Consider the following 19,638-nt stretch of genomic DNA (forward strand, 5'->3'; position numbering starts at 1 on the left):
TGCTGAGGTGCCCCAGAGGTGGCAACGTGTTCCACGTGCCCACTCCTGGCCTGGAACCCAGCTGCTGCTGTCCACACCCAGGCCCTCGCCATGCTCTTCTGGGCCTGCTGTCTCTTCATTCTTGAGATGCACTCCGTTCACCTGAGCCCAGAACTCACCCGTCTGCACTTGGGAGCCAGCTTAGTCATGGTCACTTGGCCTGGCCCTGTCTTTGTTCCCCCAGGCCGACCTGAGCAGCCTACCAGAGATTGAGAAAGCCCTGGCCATATTCTGCATGGCCACCTACGGCGAGGGGGACCCCACCGACAATGCCCAGGACTTCTACGACTGGCTCCAGGAGACGGACGTGGACCTCTCTGGGGTCAAGTACGCGGTGAGTCACCCGTGTGGGCTCGTGCGACCTCCAGAAGCTCGTGTCCAAGAGGACACCTCCAGTTCTCACCTCGATCTGCAGAGCCCAGGCCTGGCAGGGAGCTTGTAGGTGGGAATCCCGGGAAGGGCTCACGCGGTGACCCTCTCCCGCCCAGCCCCGGCACTAAGAGCCCTCTTCCCCTGTCCCAGCCCCACCGTGCCCAGGGGCATTAGCTTCTAGAGACAAAAGGCAAGAAAGGAGGAGTGGGCTGACCAGGATTCGGCCGGGCAAGGGATCAGGTGGGGTGAACACCCTGCAGCTGCCAGGGTCCAGGCCAAGTGGTCATGGAGGAGCCTGAGCTGTGGGTCCATGAAACAAATCCGCTCCGGGGCCTCCCCGTACAAGGTGTCTGGCCGGACCTGCTGACCCTGGCCCCTCATCCACACAGGTGTTTGCCCTTGGGAACAAGACATACGAGCATTTCAACGCCATGGGCAAGTACGTGGACAAGCGGCTGGAACAGCTCGGGGCCCAGCGAATCTTTGATCTGGGGCTGGGCGACGATGACGGGAAGTGAGTGCCCCCCCACCCCGAGCCCCACCCTCAACCCCCACCCAGGCTGTCGAGTGTCAGGAGCCCCAGATTCAGGCTGGCCGGGGCCCAGGAGGGCAGGGCAGAGCCTTAGTGTCTGCGCACCCCTGTGACCTGCCTCACCACGGAGAAGGAAGGCCAGCCCCCATCACCAGGCCCGCCTTCTTTGCTTGTCCACACCCTCCCAGCTCACCCAGCTCAGACAGGGCTGCCCGTGGTTACTGCAGACCCTCTGGACGCTTCCTGATGCCCTGGGTTACATCACTGGGCGGGCTGGTGTAAAATGAACCCTCGAGCTTGAGGGGGAGCCAGGGGACAGAGGGTCTAAGCCTGGCCTGGCAGCCCCATCTGGCCCCGGGTTCATCCCCTCTGGTCCACAGCCTGGAGGAGGACTTCATCACATGGCGAGAGCAGTTCTGGCCGGCCGTGTGCGAGCACTTCGGGGTGGAAGCCACTGGAGAGGAGTCCAGGTGAGTGCATACAGCTGGGGCCGTGGGTGGGGCACCGGCCCGGTGGGCGCAGTGGGGCTGGGGGAGGCTCAGTCGGGGTGTGGAAGGGGACCCGCACGCAAGGGTCAGGGTGGGCTTCCCGGCCTCCTCGGGCCTACTAGCCCGGCTGCCTCACCTCTCCTGCCTGCCCCACACTCACACATCTCCTTCCTCGTGGGTCACGCCTGGCCCCGGATCCCTCAGGCGTGCCCCATGGTCTCACAGCCTCACTCCCTCCTGGGGACCCTCCCAGCCCTCAGCTTCACCCTGGGTCTCCCCCTTCCAGCATTCGCCAGTACGAACTCATGGTCCACACAGACATGGACATGGCCAAGGTGTACACGGGCGAGATGGGCCGCCTGAAGAGCTACGAGAACCAGAAACCGTGAGTCGAGAGCGTGGCTGGGGCCCAGATGGCTGGCCATTCTGTATGTCTCCACAAGGCCTTTCCTGCCGGGCCCCATCCCATGGGCTTCCTCGTTCCCTCCATTGGGAAGGGGCCTGGCCAGGGCCACACACATGTCCATATCCGCCCCAGAGGAGGGCACAAGGCCCGGAGCAGAGAGAGGGGAGGCTGCTCTGAGCCCAGGGCCCTGGGGACCCCTCCCCTCTCGGTGGTCCTTTGGTCCAGAGCGTGGCCTCGGGGAGACTGGCACCTGTTCAGTTTGTACTTCATTTGCCTGTTAAATATCCAGTGGGGTGGTGACCACCACTTCCTGGACCAGGACGTAGCGAGTTCAGCTCTGGGTCTAGGCTGAACTTTGGCCAGAGGGCTCATTTCCTTCAAATCTGCCTCCATATTTGGACTTTTTTGTCCTAAGTGCTCCTCTCTGGGGCCCCTCACTTGCACCTGGGCCCCACCCAGACACCTTGAGCCGCCCAGGAAGGTCCTCCTTCACCCTCCAGCAGCCCCACTCTAGGCAGCCACTGCAGTTGCGGCCGACAGCACATTTCAGTGACTTCCCGGTGGGAAAGCCTGTCCTGTGCAGCCCTGGCTAGTCACTCAGGACCCAGGCCCTTCCTCTGTCTTACGGAACCACCTTCTTGGGCCAGGCCCTCCTGTGCTCTGCCCACCAGTGGGTACCAGGTGCGGAGGGTCCCCCAGGTTTCAGACCAGCCTCAGTTTCTGTGTCTGCAGACAGGGACGCTGATAACCCGGCTCTGCCCCCTTGCGGGTGCCGGGAGCACCACTCTGGCGGGGGCGGGAAAGCCCTTTACCTCATTGGAGAGGCTTTCTCATGACCCAGGAGGCCAGCTTTGAGGTTCCCCGTGTTCTGTGTGGTCGGGAGGGTCCTTGAGGGTGTGGAGATTCAGACCAGAGGCCTAGCCAGTCATTGCACTGCTCGCCCCACCCAGCCCCTTCGACGCCAAGAACCCATTCCTGGCTGTGGTCACCACCAACCGGAAGCTGAACCAGGGAGCCGAGCGGCACCTCATGCACCTGGAACTCGACATCTCGGACTCCAGAATCAGGTACCAGCTGCCACCACGCCCTTCCCCAAAGCTTTCACCCAGGCCTCCTGTTCCCACACAGAGCTGCCCTCCACCCTCCCCCTGAGCCTCGCATCACCCCCAGGTATGAGTCTGGGGACCATGTGGCTGTTTATCCGGCTAATGACTCTGCCCTGGTGAACCAGCTTGGCGAGATCCTGGGTGCCAACTTGGACATCATCATGTCCCTGAACAACCTTGATGGTGAGTCCTGGGTCCCAGGCCTCCCCCCCTACCTGGGCCTGAGGGCGCTGGTGGGAATGGGCCCCCTGGAAAGGCCCAGAGGTTGTTTCTGCTTAGACCTAAAACCTGGTATCCTGGAAGCCCTCATACCCAAGACCCGAGGGGCAAGTTGCAGAGCAAACCGGGAGGCAGGGGGAGAAGGCAGCTGTAGGGTCTGGCAGGCTCCCTTTTGGGGCTCCCCATCCCCTTGCTGCCATACCCCCTTGAGGGAATAGGGGCCTGAAGACAGAGCCAGGCCCAGCTGTCCATGCAGCCCCATGTCCTGTGGGGAAGAGAGCCACAGCCAGCCACCGCAGGCCCTTCCAGCTCCAGGGTCTCCTCACCTGTGCACAGGGGTCTGAGGCAGCAATCCTGACAGCCTCTAGGTGCACTGAGGGTGCTCAGCCTGCACCCCCGGCCTGAGCCTCTGACTGTGACCCCGCCCCCCAGCGCCCCACACCGTCCACCAACCTGGGGCCCACCTCGGCCTGGCCCTGTCCCACTCGCCCACCTGTGTCCTTGGTGATCCGAGCCTGGGCTGCTCCTCCTCACCTCTCAAGGCTCCAGAGTCGGCCTTGAGAGGACAGGAAAGGGGGCTGGTCTGCAGCGGAATTCCTCTTGCTGGCAGGGGACCTGCTGGCCCGTGGGCCGTGGACGGGTCTTCTTCCTCTCACTGGTGGGGGCGGGGGAGGCCTTGTGCTGTCTGAAGCAGCACCTCTCTGGCGGTGGGGGTGTTGTCAGGGCTCACTCTCTCCCAGGAGTGCCTGAGCTCCCGTGGTGGGGGCCCTTCTCTGCCAGGGGCTGCTCTGAGAGGGGGCTGCGGAGGCTCAGAACGCGAGGCAGAAGTGGGACTTCAGAAGGCGCGCCCACACCTGCCCTGTGGTGCGAGGCCTGAGCCCCCATTCCTGAGCCCACACAAGAGGGTGCCTGGGTGCGGGGAACACCTGCTGCTTGATGTGGGCACTGGGTACACAATGGCGTTCAGTTCACGAAAATCCATCAAGCTCTGCTCGTGTGACTTGTACACTGTATGTAGGTCGTGCTTCAGTAAGGAGTTCAACCCTTCCCCCAAAGCTAGGCCCTCAGCCCTCAAGGCTGAGCCGTCCTGGGCCAGGCCCTCTCCTCTCTGGGTGGCTTGGCAGCCTTGTGCTTCTCTGGGGCTCGTTGGTGCACAGGAGTCAACACCCCTGCGGTCGTGCCTCTAGGAGGTGGAGTCACCCCTGGGTCCAGCCCTGCTCCGGCCTGGCCGTGGGGAGGTGTCAGGAAAGCCGGCCTGTTGACTGTGGCAGTGGAAGCCCCTCGGCAAGGGCTGGCGGAGCACCTGAGTGTACAAGATGCCACCCCAAAAGCTTGGCATGTGGGTGTGGCGTGCACCAGCCTCTGCTTGTGTCCAAGAATAAAACCTGAGCTGGAGGGGCCCTGTCATCACAGCCGAAGGCCCGGTATTGGCATCTCACCATCAGAGCCTGGAGCCCCCACGGTGGATCAGGTCCAACCCGCAGGCAGGCAGGCCCCACCGGGGGGCTCCCCCTTGGCCGCCCTCTCTGAGCAGTGACCGTCCTGGATGGGGACAGTGACAGGCCGCCCCCAGCAGCGTCCTGCCTCTGATGAGACTGGCTGTCCAGCAGCCAGGCGCCTCAGGCCTTGCCCCAAACCCAAGGAAGACCCCAAGAGAGCTGGTCTTGGTTCCTGCCCACCGAGGCTTGGCCCACCCCTTCCCTGTGGCACCCCACCAGCCCTGGGGTGGCCCCTCACCCCGAACCCTGCTGCCCTCTCCTTGCAGAGGAGTCCAACAAGAAGCACCCCTTCCCCTGCCCCACCTCCTACCGCACGGCCCTCACCTACTACCTGGACATCACCAACCCGCCACGCACCAACGTGCTCTACGAGCTGGCGCAGTACGCCTCGGAGCCCGCCGAGCACGAGCAGCTGCGCAAGATGGCCTCCTCGTCAGGCGAGGGCAAGGTGGGCCTGCCCCCGGCGCCCGAGCACCCAGAGTGCCAGCTCCCCGGCCCGGCCATCCCCCGAGCTGCCTGGGCCCCTGGGCTGCTTGCCATCTTACCCACGTCTGTGTTCCCAGGAGCTATACCTGAGGTGGGTGCTGGAGGCTCGGCGGCACATCCTGGCCATCCTGCAGGACTACCCGTCCCTGCGGCCCCCCATCGACCACCTGTGCGAGCTGCTGCCTCGTCTCCAGGCCCGCTACTACTCCATCGCCTCATCCTCCAAGGTGGGGGCTCCGGGCCCGCCCCCGTAGAGAAGACAATGTTGGCTCCTCAGAGAGCCCCAGGTCCCTGGGCCGCAGCCCCAGCTCTGCCCCATATCCGCGGGCACTTTGCTCAAGACTCCCGGGCTGTGTATCCAGAAGGTTGGACCGTAAGATCGCACCCTGCCCTCCAGCCCTGGTGCCAAGAGCCAGTCAGGCTGGCCGCCAGGAAGGGGCCCTGAGCAGGGACCCCGTGACGGGGTGGGTGGCAGGAGGGAAGGACCCCGGGCACAGCCATGCTCACCCCTGCACACCCCTAGGTCCACCCCAACTCCGTGCACATCTGTGCCGTGGCCGTGGAGTATGAAACCAAGACGGGCCGCATCAACAAGGGCGTGGCCACCAGCTGGTTGCGGGCCAAGGAGCCGGCCGGGGAGAACGGTGGCCGGGCCCTGGTGCCCATGTACGTGCGCAAGTCCCAGTTCCGCTTGCCCTTCAAGGCCACCACGCCCGTTATCATGGTGGGCCCTGGCACCGGGGTCGCCCCCTTCATAGGCTTCATCCAGGAGCGGGCGTGGCTGAGGCAGCAGGGTGAGTGTGTGGCCCGGGCGGGCTCCGGGCAGGGGGCCGGGCCTGGGTCCCTCGCTCACCTGGCCACCCTCGCCCCAGGCAAGGAGGTGGGCGAGACGCTGCTCTACTACGGCTGCCGGCGCTCTGACGAGGACTACCTGTACCGCGAGGAGCTGGCCGGTTTCCACAAGGACGGCGCCCTCACCCAGCTCAACGTGGCCTTCTCTCGGGAGCAGCCGCAGAAGGTGAGGCCGGGGGCAGGCCCTGGGGTGGTGGGGTGCAGGGGGCGACCGGCCTCCCTCACAGGCACCCCCGCCCTCAGGTATACGTGCAGCACTTACTCAAGAAGGACAAGGAGCACCTGTGGAAACTCATCCACGAGGGGGGCGCCCACATCTACGTGTGCGGGTGAGTGGGGGGTGGGTGCCTGAGGGGGGCAGGAGGGGTGAGTGGGGCGGATGGGGGGGAGGGGGCAGAGGAGGGGGTGGGGGGCAGGAGGGGTGAGTGGGGCAGAGGAGGGGGTGAGTGGGGTGGATTGGGGGTGAGTGGGGCGGATGGGGGGGTGAGTGGGGCGGATGGGGGGGAGGGGGCAGAGGAGGGGGTGTGGGGGCAGGAGGGGTGAGTGGGGCGGATGGGGGGGTGAGTGGGGCGGATGGGGGGGTGAGGGGGCAGAGGAGGGGGTGGGGGGCAGGAGGGGTGAGTGGGGCAGAGGAGGGGGTGAGTGGGGTGGATTGGGGGTGAGTGGGGGGGTGAGGGGGCAGAGGAGGGGGTGACGGGGGCAGGGGAGTGAGGGGGCAGGAGGGGGTGGGGGGCAGAGACATGGGGTGAGGGAGGCCGGGGGTGATGGGGGGCAGAAGAGGGGTGAGGGGGGCAGAGATGGGGGGTGAGAGGGGCAGGAGGGGAGGTGAGTGGGGCAGGAGGGGGTGAGGGGGGCAGAGGCGGGGGGTGAGTGGGGGGTGTGAGTGGGGCGGGGGGTGGGTGGAGCAGACGAGGGGTGGTGCGTGCAGCAGAGGCCGGGGTTGGGGGCTGGCCTGCCCGTGGAGGGCCCTCCCCCAGTGCCGCCTCCCTTCTGCGCGCAGGGACGCTCGGAACATGGCGAGGGACGTGCAGAACACCTTCTACGACATCGTGGCCGAGCAGGGGGCCATGGAGCACGCCCAGGCCGTGGACTATGTCAAGAAGCTGATGACCAAGGGCCGCTACTCCCTGGACGTATGGAGCTAGGCCGCCCCCCTGCTCCGCCGCTCATGCCCTACAGACTTTCCTCCCCATCATGTAATCTCGCGCCTCACTCCCTTCTGCTGGGTCTCCTGGGTGGCTCTGCCGGGTGTGGCCCCGGAGGCAGGCCCAGGACAGAGGCTGCTCCCAGCCCAAGCCGTGCCCTCCAGTCAGCCCAGGGGGCGCGGCCGAGGGTCACAGGCTGAGGTGTGTGAGTGCCTCGGGACCCTCAGTGGCTGAACACAGGGGTCCGCCTCTCAGCTGATGAGGCCTGGCCCCTTCCTGTGATTTTCGATGAGTGTAAATAATTTTAAATAACCTCTGGCCCTTGGAATAAAGTTCTGTTTTCTGTATTTGCCCGGCAGTACTTGCACAGATCTGAGGCCTCCACCTGGGTCTCCTTAGCTCAGACCCCAGAGACACCTCGGGGGCCCCCAGGTCCCGAGTGGTGGCGGGACAGGCCCCCCAAGCCCATCTCACCCGCAGGAGCACACACACACAGGCTCTCTGAGCTGTCTTCCTTTATTCAGGCCACTGGTGCCCAGCTCCCAGGGGCGGGGACACAGGCCCAGGTCCTCCTCTCCAGCAACGCCTTCAGGGCCCACAGAGCCCACAAAACCCAGGGGAGGGCAGATGAGACCCTCTCGGACACCGGGAGCCCCCACCCCCTCCACACAGAGGTTCAGAAGCCCATTCCGGGCCGGGGGTGCTGTTGGGCAGGGAGGGCCCAGCCTCATTCTTTCTTGCTCCCATGCAGCTGGTTGTGGAATTTCTGGTGCACGACCCGCAGGGTGGTGAAGAAATTGCCAAGGAAGAGGAGGAGGAAGGGGAAGCCGCACATGAGCACCTGGGGGAGCAATCGGGGTCAGGATGGGAGCCGGGCCAGCCCTTCCTGCATCCTCCCCAGGCGGGGGCCCGGCTCACCTGCCACTCCTTGCACTCGGGGTCCCGGGCCAGGTTGAACAACGTCAGCGCGTTAAAAAGCTGCCAGAACTGGGAGGGAGGGGGCTCTTAACACACGGTCCCTGCTCGAGACAGCCAGGTGGACGGGGGCTCGGGTACAACTTACGTGTCCGAAAAAGAGGAAGGGCAGCAGGAACGTGAGGCCCCGCCACATCCAGGACTGGAAGCCCTCTGCAGGGGCACAGCGGGGCAGAGAGGACCCGTCACTCAGAGCCCGGGCCAGAGGCAAGGACGGCAGGGTAGGGCAGCCTCGTCCGACTCACCCACAGTGAGGTCCATGGTGTGCCGCTCGCCCAGGGCACGCAGGCGGTACAGACAGCCGCTCTGGTAGTAATACTGGAGGAACTGCACGAAACCTGGCGAGGGGGGGCGGGGCATCAGGACTGGGCCGCAGCCCCAAGCCCGGGCCTGCCCTTCCTTGGGGACGAGTCCTAAGCAGAGCTGGGACCTCAGAGACACTCACTCTGGTACATGGAGAAGGACAGGAACTGGTTCCGGAACTTCTGGTACATGAGGCCGTCGGGCCTGAGAGCAGAGAGCAGAGGGCAGGGTAGGGGCTCAGGGATGCCCCCCTTCTCCCTGCCCCTCGCTCCCCCGAGGCCCGGGGACCAAGCCGACCCGCTCACCATGTCAGCATGACTCCTGACAGGAACGTGGACACGTAGTGATGGAAGACCCACCAGCCTTTGATCCTGCGTGAGGGAGCCGCCGTCACCCCTGTCCCCTCAGCCCCAGGATCAGGGCTCGGGGGGCAGGAAGCGGGGCTGCAGTGGGAAGGAGCCAGTACCCCCTGCTTCTCAGCCATGGCTCCCCCACTGCCCCCACTTTGCAGGGCAGCTCCAGGGGCGCCCTCCCACCCTGGGGGCGGGGCCCCGCCCTCGCCCACCGGGAGCCGTTGTTGATGAGGATGCTCTCACGGATGGTCAGGGTGCAGTAATACCAGACCAGCAGGAAGTTGAAGGCAGCGTCTGTCACCCTGTGGGCAGGGGTGCGGAGGGTGGGTGCTGGTGCCTGGAGAGGGTCCGGGAAGCCAGCCCCGCCCCCACAGGACACCCACCTGGAGTTGAGGAGGAAGCGGCAGGTGAAGGAGATGAGAATGAGGATGATGGTGAGGTAGAGCTTGAACTTCTCGTACTCGTCTTTGTAGGCAAACCTGGGGGGACACACTCGTGGGACAGGCTGGGGTGCTGGCGGGGCCCCGCCAGGCCTCCCGATGGGCTGCCTGGGGTGCCATCGGGCAGTGGCCCCCGAGCCCCAGGCTCAGCCAGGGAGGCTGGGGCAGGCTGGAAAGGGCCCCAGGGCGGGAGGTTGCAGGGGGAGGAGTGTGGCGACCACAAATTACTTAGCCTGCTTGCTCAGGAGTGTCACGTTGACGTTGCCCAGAACCAGGCTCAGATACAACCTGGGGAAGGAGAGTAGCCTTCAGCCCCAAGCCCACTGCAGCCACCCACACCCGCGACCCCACCGTGACCTCCTGCCAACCCCGAAGGGTGCCATCACCCACCCCATCCAAGCTCCTCTCATCTGAGAGTCACAGCCGTGTACTGAGCAGCGGCACCCGTATGGGCTCCTGTTCACACGCAAGCCCGAGGCCCGGGCTCACGGTGGTTCAGGGACCAGCCTGAGGCCGCGGAGAGGTTACAGGGCACAGCGGGGACTGGGACTGGAGGCCAGGCTGCCTCTCCGCCTCGCTGCAAGCTCCTCCCTCTCCCATTCCCAGTGGCGCCCTGGCCAACCCTCCCCCAAACCCTCCACCCTGTCACCTTCAGGCAGGTGACATTATCCCTGCTGCCTCCCCACCCTCCTCTCTGGACGCCCCTCCTCCCAGACCACCCCTTCCCACAGCCCCAGGGACTTCCCTCCAGTGCACACTGCACCCCTCCTGGGTCTCACCCTCTGCAGGCTCCATCACTGAGCAGGTAGAGATGCTCAAGCCCTTCCTGTGTACAAACTCGCACACCCAAACAGAAGGACCCCTTAACCCTCACGACGAGCTCTAGTTACTGGTTTCCAGGCACTGGTTTCTCCTTCCACTCACCTCCAAGCTTCACAAGCGTGGCCTAAACCTGGCTGTCTCCTCGGCTCTCTGTCATCCCCAATATCACCTTTCCAGCCCCACCTCCTGGAAGCGGTTCTCTCCAAGGTCACCGGGACTTCCAGGAAACATTCCCCTTCAGTGTTACCTCTGTCCGGCCCCCACCGTGCCCCCGGGGGGGCCATCTGATCTCAGGCTGCGGCCCACTCCCTCCCCTGCCTTCTGGGACAGGCTTTCTCCCCGCAGTCTCTCTGCTGGACTGTTTTCCCCGAGCCCCGGTTCTGCCGCGTCCTCTGCTGTGACGGCGGCTGATCTAAATGCATAACTGAGCTGTCGCTCTCTCCTGCCCACTGGGCCAGAGGGGAGCACCACAGGCTGGCTCCTGAGCTGGTCTCTCTGCAACCTTTCGCCTCCTACCCTATGCTCTGGACATGACACCTGCTGTTTGCACCTCGCCAGGTCTGGCCGGCCACCTCCTCTATCCTTCATGACGCAGCCCAGGGGTCACCTACCCCAAGAGGCTGTCTCCGGCCTCCCAAGCGGTGAGGCACCCCTGTCTGTGCTCTCCCCGATTCTCTGTATGTCCCGCACAAAGCACCCATCATCACAGTGAGCTGTCACAGTCACTGAGGCTGTCCCTGAGGGATGACCGGGTCTGACGGCCCCCTTGGGTCCAGGAAACCAAGCAGAGGGAGACAGGGCTGTGAGCCGAGCTTGGGGGAGGGGTGGCTCACCCATTCTTCTTGGGCAAGTAGGCCTCCATATCGAAAAAGAGGCCCTGTCGCTCCTTGATCTGGTTTTCCAACTCCTGCGCGGCTTCCTCGGCCTCTGACGGGAGGGAGGGTTTGCATCTGCAGGTGGGGCCGCAGAAGCCAGAGTCAGAACACCCGACCCCTGGGAGGCAGGGGAGCAGACGCAGCCCAGAGAGGGGAGAAGCCGTGCCCAGGGGCACCTCGGAGTCAGCGCCAGCTCCCTACCCCATCAGGCCCAACACCCACCCCCGGTCCACAGCCAGGGGTATGAGAAGGGAGGGCGGGGAGCATGTAGGGGGACAGGTCCTAACTTCCTCAGGACAAGGGCCAGCTCCTGGAGCCTCTTCTTCTGCCGAGTGATGGAGCTAGTACAGCTGTTCTGCAGCTTGGTCAGCTCCTCCAGCTTCAGGCGGTACAGCCGGTGGGTCTCCTGGGGACCAGGGAGGGGGAAGGCTCAGGCTGGCTAGGGGACCCCCAAGCCAGAGCCTGCTGGGAAGGGGGTGGGGCACGGATTCGCCCAGGGCTTCCCCAGGAGGGTCTCAGCAGGAAAGGAGGCAGCCAGCTGAGCCAGCCTCAGGAATGCCCCGAGGGTCCTCTCTCTCCAAGGCAGGCAAGGAGACGGGGCTCTTCTGGCAAACCCAGGAGCCCCCCCAGCACCTAGCCCCCAGAAACAGACACGTTCTCGGAACGTTTTCTTAGTCTCAGCCCATCTACTAGTTGCTCGCACCCCTCTCTGCCCATCCTGAGTCTGCATTCTAAGCCCACACGGGTCCACAGTCTGGACCAAGCAGGCAGCCTAAAGCCATCCATGGCCTTCTCAGAGCCTCCCGTCCAGACAGCCTGCAAGGGAGAGGGAAGCTGAAGTTGTCCAAGATAACTGCTGCTCTGGCACTCCCAGCATCTTCCTCCCGGGTTAAAGGTCACCAGGCTTCAGCCCTTGGGCCTTTTGTTGTTAGACCATTCCTCTACCCTTCCCCCCAGCACCTTTGGCCCAGGGCTTCCCAGAGCACTTTGCCCCCTGGGGTGAGTCTCGAGGAGCAGCCTGGAGATGGGGGGCAAGGGGCAGTGTGAGGAAGGTCAGGCAGGGGCTGAGGCCAGGACAGTGGTGCCCAGGCTCGGGAGCCTGGGTCTGCCCTGCTCAGGGCCCTGGGGAGACGCACGAATGATAGCGGCTTGGCCAGGACAGGCCAGGGGGCAGTCTGGCTCAATGTGGACAGGAAAGGGCTGGCACCAGTCCAAGAGAGGCACAGGCCTGATCAAGTGCCCAGCTGGCCTGGGCTCTACCCTGGCTAGGGTTTGTTTCTCACGCTCAAGGAGGGGCCACCTCGGCCTACCCCCAGCCACCACACTCCCCTGTCCGCCTGTCCACAGAACAGCACAGCGGCCCATAGCAGCCAGATCCAGACAATACCCACCCCCGCTATGCCAGGCTTCCACTGGTCTCAGAGAGACTCCCACCCCTGTCAGACCCATAAGTCTCTTGGCTGGGCCCCGCCCACCCACTTTCCCCTCACTCTCTGCAGCAGCCACGTGGTCCTGTGTGGTTGGAAGCTGTCCTGCACCCAGGACCGGCCTCGCCCCCATCCAGGGACTTCACCTAAATCCCACTTCTCCGGACCGAGGCCACGCGGCCTCCCGTCCTGCTCCCCAGCCACATTCAGCCCAGACCGCCCGGCCCGAGGGAGGGGAAGGCCGGCCCGGCCAGCGCCCACGGCGCGTTTGCTCAGTGATTGACCCAAGACTGGCCCTGGTTAGCTCGGACTCTCCTGGGAGGGGACTAGGTCGGAGTCGGGGCCTCTTTCCGAGATCTTCACGAGAGACCGGAGGTCTGCCCTGGTCAGTAGGGTCACTCCGGTGTCGCGGCGACTGCGCGGGCGAAAGATACCACCGCCGGACATAGATTTGAGGCCGAAAGGAGGGTCCAACCGGGGACACCGGGACCCAGGGCCTCGCCGCCGTCGGGAGCAACACCAGGGTCCCCCACCCTGACCCCGAGCTTTCCGCAGCCCGACCCGGGGCTACCCGACCCTTGACTCCGAGCCAGACAGACATGGCTCGGAACCAATGGGAGCCCGCCTTGGCGCTCACCTGGATGCCGTGGAAGTCCTGCTGCAGCTCCTCCCAGTCCCGCAGGCAGTCGCCCAGCGGGCCCGGAGGCGGGGGATGCATTGCGGCCGGGCCGCGGGCCGGAGGAGCCAAGAGCCGAGGACAGCACCGCAACCCCGGCCGGCCCGAGGCACCTCCGCCTCCGCCGCCTCCGCCCCCGTCCGCTTCCGGGCTCGCGCCGCCGCTACCACCAATGGGGAAAAGCCTGGGGCCGCGAGCCCGCTGGCCCCGCCCCCCGCCAGAGCCAATCCGGGGCCGGGCTGGGGCTGGGGCGGGGCCACAGGGTCCGAGAGCCGCTGGCCTGGCCGCTCTAGCGTGGAGGGCGGCTCTACGCGGGATGCCAATTGCGTGGTCCTGCCAGCAGTGTCCCTGCCGGTCACTCTGGGAGTAAACCAAGGCCCAGGGAGGGGGCATCCTGCCTCAAACACTTTCCGCCTGGGGAAGCTGCTCTTTGGCAGGGAGGCAATTCTGAGCCTCTTCTCTTGCTTGGATTTTTACGAGGACCTCTTTATGTCTCCCTGTCTCCAGGTTCACCGCTACTGCCCCTTCACACAGACACCAGGCTACCCTGCCTAAAACCAATCCCTATCGTGTCCCTGCTGAAAACTTGCCGGTGTCTCTGCCCTGCTTACCAGGAGGTGCCTAAGCCACAGATCTGCAGCCATCCCAGGCTCCGCTCCAGTTCAAGTGCTCACTAAAGCCTATACTGCCTGAAAAGCCCTTCAGTTCAGTTCAGTCGCTCATTCGTGTCCGACTCTTCGCGACCCCATGAATCCCAGTACGCCAGGCCTCCCTGTCCATCACCAACTCCCGGAGTTCACTCAGACTCATGTCCATCGAGTCAGTGATGCCATCCAGCCATCTCATCTTCTGTCGTCCCCTTCTCCTCCTGCCCCCAATCCCTCCCAGCATCACAGTCTTTTCCAATGAATCAACTCTTAGCATGAGGTGGCCAAAGTACTGGAGTTTCAGCTTCAGCATCATTCCTTCCAAAGAAATCCCAGGGCTGATCTCCTTCAGAATGGACTGGTGGGATCTCCTTGCAGTCCAAGGGACTCTCAAGAGTCTTCTCCAACACCACAGTTCAAAAGCATCAATTCTTCGGCGCTCAGCTTTCTTCACAGTCCAACTCTCACATCCATACATGACCACTGGAAAAACCATAGCCTTTACTAGATGGACCTTTGTTGGCAAAGTAATGTCTCTGCTTTTCCATATGCTATCTAGGTTGGTCATAACCTTCCTTCCAAGGAGTGTCTTTTAATTTCATGGCTGCAGTCACCATCTGCAGTGATTTTGGAGCCCAGAAAAATAAAGTCTGACACTGTTTCCACTGTTTCCCCATCTATTTCCCATGAAGTGATGGGACCAGATGCCATGATCTTCGTTTTCTGAATGTTGAGTTTTAAGCCAACTTTTTCACTCTCCACTTTTACTTTCGTCAAGAGGCTTTTTAGTTCCTCTTCATTTTCTGCCATAAGGGTGGTGTCATCTGCATATCTGAGGTTATTGATATTTCTCCCGGCAATCTTGATTTCAGCTTGTGCTTCTTCCAGCCCAGCGTTTCTCATGATGTACTCTGCATGTAAGTTAAACAAACAGGGTGACAATATACAGCCTTGACATACTCCTTTTCCTATTTGGAACCAGTCTGTTGTTCCATGTCCAGTTCTAACTGTTGCTTCCTGACCTGCATACAAATTTCTCAAGAAGCAGGTCAGGTGGTCTGGTACTCCCATCTCTTTCAGAATTTTCCACAGTTTATTGTGATGCACACAGTCAAAAGCTTTGGCATAGTCAATAAAGCAGAAATAGATGTTTTTCTGGAACTCTCTTGCTTTTTCCATGATCCAGCGGATGTTGGCAATTTGATCTCTGGTTCGTCTGCCTTTTCTAAAACCAGCTTGAACATCAGGAATTTCATGGTTCACGTATTGCTGAAGCCTGGCTTGGAGAATTTTGAGCATTACTTTACTAGCATGTGAGTTACCCCTGGGCAAAAAGCCACTGCTTGAGGGCATAGGCTTCTGTTGGGGTGGAGTGGGGAGGGGGTGCGGGGGCGCTCCTCCAACCCTCTGTAGAGTCCTAGCAGGCAACATAGCGTTCACCTGTATGCCTTGACCCTGTCCAGGTGGTGGAAACATTTGCTGAACGACCGTGGACAGACATGTTAAAATTCTCCATCAGTCCCCTGGTCCCTTGACTCCAGGCTTTTTCGGTGGGTGCTGCTGCCCTCACTTAGAAGCACATTTCTGAGGAAAACTCCCTTTAAGACCTGAGGAATTTCTAGAAACCCTGGCACGGGGTTGGAATGGAAACAGTGAGAGACTTTATTTTGGGGGGCTTCAAAATCACTGCAGATGGTGACTGCAGCTATGAAATTAAAAGATGCTTGCTCCTTGGAAGAAAAGCTATTACCAACCTAGAAAGCATATTAAAAAGCAGAGAGATTACTTTGCCAACAAAGGTCCATCTAGTCAAAGCTATGGTTTTTCCAGTAGTCATGTATGGATGTGAGAGTTGGACTATAAAGAAAGCTGAGCACAAAACTGATGCTTTTGAACTGTGGTGTTGGAGAAAACTCTTGAGAGTCCCTTGGACTACAGGGAGATCCAACCAGTCAATCCTAAAGGAAATCAGTCCTGAATATTCACTGGAATGACTGATGCTGAAGCTGAAGTTATAATATTTTGGCCACCTGATGCGAAGAACTGACTCATTTGAAAAGACCCTGATGCTGGGAAGGACTGAAGGCAGGAGGAGAAGGGAACAACAGAGGATGAGATGGTTGGATGGCCTTACCGACTCAATGGACAGGAGTTTGAACAAGCTCTGGGAGTTGGTGATGGACAGAGAAAGCTGGCGTGTTGCAGTCCACAGAGTCTCAAAGAGTTGGACAGGATTGAGCGACTGAACTGAACTGGCGTGGGGGATGGGAGGGTGGGACTCTCTTCATGGTGAACACAGCCAGGCAAAAATGAGTGGGGAGCAACAAAAGGAAAGATCCAGCGCACAAGCAATGGACCAGTGGGAGCACCGAGGAGTGCTGGAGATGAGGCAAGGAGATGCCCTTGTGCCACGAGTCTCTCAAAGCTATGAAGCCTAGCACCTGAGCCAAGGCTGGGCTTGGCATCTCAGGGGCTGGGGATCTCCGCCGGTTGGTGGGCATTTTGACATCCCCTGTGGAGCAACACGAGGCTGGAGGAAGACTTGGAGCTCCCCTGGGGCAGCCTCCCAAGGGACCACATTATGGGAGACAGGAGGGGCAGGTGCTCTGGCAGCCAGATGCTCCTCCCAAGGCAGCCTCGGGAGTGCAGTGGGCGTGATCCAGACACCCAAGGGATGGGTTCTTGCTGAGTGTGAACACCTGCTATGTGGCACCAATGAGGAACCCGGGAAGAACCACGGCAGGAGGCTGGCACGAGGCTCCAGGCAGCAAAGGCCTTCTTATTCCTCGGTTACACACCCTGGCCCACTACCCACAAAAAGCCCCCAAGTCAGGTTCTTCTGGCCCCATAGCTGGACCACAGAATCAGTAGGGTGGATTCTGGATGTCCGTGACGATGTCTCCGAGGACAACCTTCTCCCACTCTGACAGCTGAGCCACCAAAGCGCGATTTGGACGCATGTAGTTTTTACACTTCTTGAGGTAGGCCCAGGACTTCTGTGAACCGAGGAGAGAAAAGCAGACTTCAGGGTTGGAACTGGGCCCCTTCCACCTTGAAGAGAGCCAGCTCAGGGGGGACAAGAGACACTTGCCCAGGGGCCAGCAGCAGAGCTTAAGGGCAGGACAAAGAAACAGCAGCAGCCTGCGGTTAACAGACTAGGGTGAAGGAGTCAAAGAGCTGGCTCTGCCTTGGGCAAGCCCCTCTGCACCTCTGCTACTGAACACAGAGACAGAAGTCACTCTTCTGTCAGGTGGCTCCTGTGAAGGCTGAGAAAACATGGGAAACCTACTGTGGACGAGGAAGCACCATGCCCATGCCTGCCACTCAGCGCTGCCTCAAAAAGATTTGCACTGGATTTCCCTGGTGGTCCAGTAGTTAAGAATCCTCCTGCCAAGGCAGGGACACGGGTTTGACCTCTGGTCCCAGAAGATTCCACATGCCTCAAAGCAACAAAGCCAGTGCACCACAGCTACTGAAGCCTGTGTGCCCCAGAGCCCATCTGCAGCAACATAAGAAGCCCCCGTGGTGAGAAGCCCACCCATGCACCACAGCCAAGAATGAGCCCCACTTGCCACATGTAGAGAAGGCCCTCAGGTAGCAACAAAGATCCAGCACGGCCAGAAAGAATCAGATCAGATCAGTCGCTCAGCCGTGTCTGACTCTTTGCGACCCCATGAATCGCAGCACGCCAGGCCTCCCTGTCCATCACCAACTCCCGGAGTTCACCCAGACTCACGTCCATCGAGTCAGTGATGCCATCCAGCCATCTCATCCTCTGTTGTCCCCTTCTCCTCCTGCCCTCAATCCCTCCCAGCATCAGGGTCTTTTCCAATGAGTCAACTCTTTGCATCAGGTGGCCAAAGTATTGGAGTTTCAGTCTCAGCATCAGTCCTTCCAATGAACACCCAGGACTGATCTCCTTTAGGATGGACTGGCTCGATCTCCTTGCAGTCCAAGGGACTTGCAAGATTCTTCCCTAGGACCACAGTTCAAAAGCATCAATTCACTGGCGCTCAGCTTTCTTCACAGTCCAACTCTCACATCCATACGTGACCACAGGAAAAACCATAGCCTTGACTAGATGGACCTTTGTTGGCAAAGTAATGTCTCTGCTTTTCAATATGCTATCTAGGTTGGTCATAACTTTCCTTCCAAGGAGTGAGCGTCTTCTAATTTCATGGCTGCAGTCACCATCTGCAGTGATTTTGGAGCCCAGAAAAATAAAGTCTGACACTGTTTCCACTGTTTCCCCATCTATTTCCCATGAAGTGATGGGACCAGATGCCATGATCTTCGTTTTCTGAATGTTGAGCTTTAAGCCAACTTTTTCACTCTCCACTTTCACCTTCATCAAGAGGTTTTTTAGTTCCTCTTCACTTTCTGCCATAAGGGTGGTGTCATCTGCATATCTGAGGTTATTGATGTTTCTCCCGGCAATCTTGATTCCGGCTTGTGTTTCTTCCAGTCCAGCGTTTCTCATGATGTACTCTGCATATAAGTTAAACAAACAGGGTGACAATATACAGCCTTGATGTACTCCTTTTCCTATTTGGAACCAGTCTGTTGTTCCATGGCCAGTTCTAACTGTTGCTTCCTGACCTGCATACAGATTTCTCAAGAGGCAGGTCAGGTGGTCTGGTATTTCCATCTCTTTCAGAATTTTCCACAGTTTATTGTGATCCACACAGTCAAAGACTTTGGGATAGTCAATAAAGCAGAAATAGATGTTTTTCTGGAACTCTCTTGCTTTTTCCATGATCCAGAGGATGTTGGCAATTTGATCTTTGGTTCCTCTGCCTTTTCTAAAACCAGCTTGAACATCAGGAAGTTCACGTTCACATGTTGCTGAAGCCTGGCTTGGAGAATTTTGAGCATTACTTTACTAGCGTGTGAGATGAGTGCAATTGTGCGGTAGTTTGAGCATTCTTTGGCATTGCCTTTCTTTGGGATTGGAATGAAAACTGACCTTTTCCAGTCCTGTGGCCACTGCTGAGTTTTCCAAATTTGCTGGCATATTGAGTATAGCACTTTCACAGCATCATCTTTTAGGATTTGGAATAGCTCAACTGGAATTCTATCACCTCCACTAGCTTTGTTCGTAGTGATGCTTTCTAAGGCCCACTTGACTTCACATTCCAGGATGTCTGGCTCTAGGTGAGTGATCACAGCATCGTGATTATCTGGGTCGTGAAGATCTTTTTTATACAGTTCTTCTGTGTATTCTTGCCATCTCTTCTTAATATCTTCTGCTTCTGTTAGGTCCATACCATTTCTGTCCTTTATTGAGCCCATCTTTGCATGAAATATTCCTTTGGTATCTCTGATTTTCTTGAAGAGATCTCTAGTCTTTCCCATTCTGTTGTTTTCCTCTATTTCTTTGCATTGATCTCTGAAGAAGGCTTTCTTATCTCTTCTTGCTATTCTTTGGAACTCTGCATTCAGATGTTTATATCTTTCCTTTTCTCCTTTGCTTTTTGCAGAGAGAATATAAATAAATAAAAACAAAGGTTTGCATCGGAAGTGGGTACATGAATGGCAAGAGGAAGAGAACTTGGGCAAATTCTCTGAAGAAGGAAAACTGAAGAAGGAAAACAAATTCATTCACGTGCCCATCCCCAAATACAGAAAAGGTTATCACATGAAGGAAGGTCATCAGCTCGTCTCCATCTGATGGAGGAAAGAGGAAAAAGTGGTGCCTCAGCAGACTGTGGAACAGAAGGAAACTATCTCAACATAACAAAGGTCACGTATTAAACAGTTCACATCATACTCAGTGGTCAAAGACTGAAAGCTTTTCCTGTGAGACTAAGGGGAACAAGGTAAGGATGCCCACTTGCACCACTTCTACTCAACATTGTACTGGAAGTCCTCGCTGGGGCAATTAGGAAAAAAGAAAAGAAAAGGCGTCCAAATTGGAAAATATGAAGTTTTGCAGCTGTTTGCAGCTGATATGAACTTAAGGATCTCATATGTAGA

At 59.6% G+C, this 19,638-nt stretch overlaps 3 protein-coding genes across 20 annotated transcripts in view; 1 reads left to right on the forward strand and 2 right to left on the reverse strand.

Annotated features, from left to right (window-relative positions):
• The window catches only part of LOC133238627 (NADPH--cytochrome P450 reductase), a 54,337-nt gene extending 46,846 nt beyond the window's left edge, over positions 1 to 7,491 (forward strand). For all 4 annotated transcript variants that reach the window (XM_061401943.1, XM_061401944.1, XM_061401942.1 and 1 more), the window contains 12 exons: positions 224 to 373; positions 801 to 925; positions 1,324 to 1,413; positions 1,718 to 1,816; positions 2,788 to 2,904; positions 3,008 to 3,126; positions 4,928 to 5,109; positions 5,225 to 5,374; positions 5,671 to 5,941; positions 6,020 to 6,165; positions 6,243 to 6,328; positions 7,000 to 7,491. In XM_061401943.1, coding sequence (XP_061257927.1) covers positions 224 to 373; positions 801 to 925; positions 1,324 to 1,413; positions 1,718 to 1,816; positions 2,788 to 2,904; positions 3,008 to 3,126; positions 4,928 to 5,109; positions 5,225 to 5,374; positions 5,671 to 5,941; positions 6,020 to 6,165; positions 6,243 to 6,328; positions 7,000 to 7,144 — 1,680 coding nt within the window. In that variant the 3' untranslated portion in view covers positions 7,145 to 7,491. The remainder of the gene's footprint in view (positions 1 to 223; positions 374 to 800; positions 926 to 1,323; positions 1,414 to 1,717; positions 1,817 to 2,787; positions 2,905 to 3,007; positions 3,127 to 4,927; positions 5,110 to 5,224; positions 5,375 to 5,670; positions 5,942 to 6,019; positions 6,166 to 6,242; positions 6,329 to 6,999) is intronic.
• Positions 7,492 to 7,642: 151 nt separating this feature from the next.
• Positions 7,643 to 13,166, reverse strand: TMEM120A (transmembrane protein 120A). 2 transcript variants are annotated; one of them, XM_061401946.1, is made up of 12 exons: positions 12,977 to 13,163; positions 11,200 to 11,318; positions 10,871 to 10,987; positions 9,444 to 9,503; positions 9,159 to 9,254; positions 8,988 to 9,077; positions 8,728 to 8,793; positions 8,565 to 8,626; positions 8,365 to 8,457; positions 8,208 to 8,272; positions 8,063 to 8,131; positions 7,643 to 7,985 (listed from the first exon to the last, which is right to left on the reverse strand). In XM_061401946.1, exons 1-12 carry the CDS (start codon positions 13,055 to 13,057, stop codon positions 7,872 to 7,874), a joined length of 1,032 nt encoding a protein of 343 aa, XP_061257930.1. In that variant the 5' UTR covers positions 13,058 to 13,163; the 3' UTR covers positions 7,643 to 7,871. The 2 variants fall into 2 exon arrangements, with proteins under 2 accessions (XP_061257930.1, XP_061257931.1); XM_061401947.1 differs by lacking the exon at positions 9,159 to 9,254 and having other exon boundaries at positions 12,977 to 13,166.
• A 3,255-nt stretch (positions 13,167 to 16,421) lies between these two features.
• The window catches only part of STYXL1 (serine/threonine/tyrosine interacting like 1), a 32,693-nt gene continuing 29,476 nt past the window's right edge, over positions 16,422 to 19,638 (reverse strand). For all 14 annotated transcript variants that reach the window (XM_061401953.1, XM_061401950.1, XM_061401948.1 and 11 more), the window contains one exon: positions 16,422 to 16,658. In XM_061401953.1, the coding sequence (XP_061257937.1) occupies positions 16,527 to 16,658 (132 nt within the window). In that variant the 3' untranslated portion in view covers positions 16,422 to 16,526. The remainder of the gene's footprint in view (positions 16,659 to 19,638) is intronic.

Source organism: Bos javanicus, chromosome 25 (genome assembly GCF_032452875.1).
Source record: "Bos javanicus breed banteng chromosome 25, ARS-OSU_banteng_1.0, whole genome shotgun sequence".
NCBI classification, from domain to species: Eukaryota; Metazoa; Chordata; class Mammalia; order Artiodactyla; family Bovidae; genus Bos; species Bos javanicus.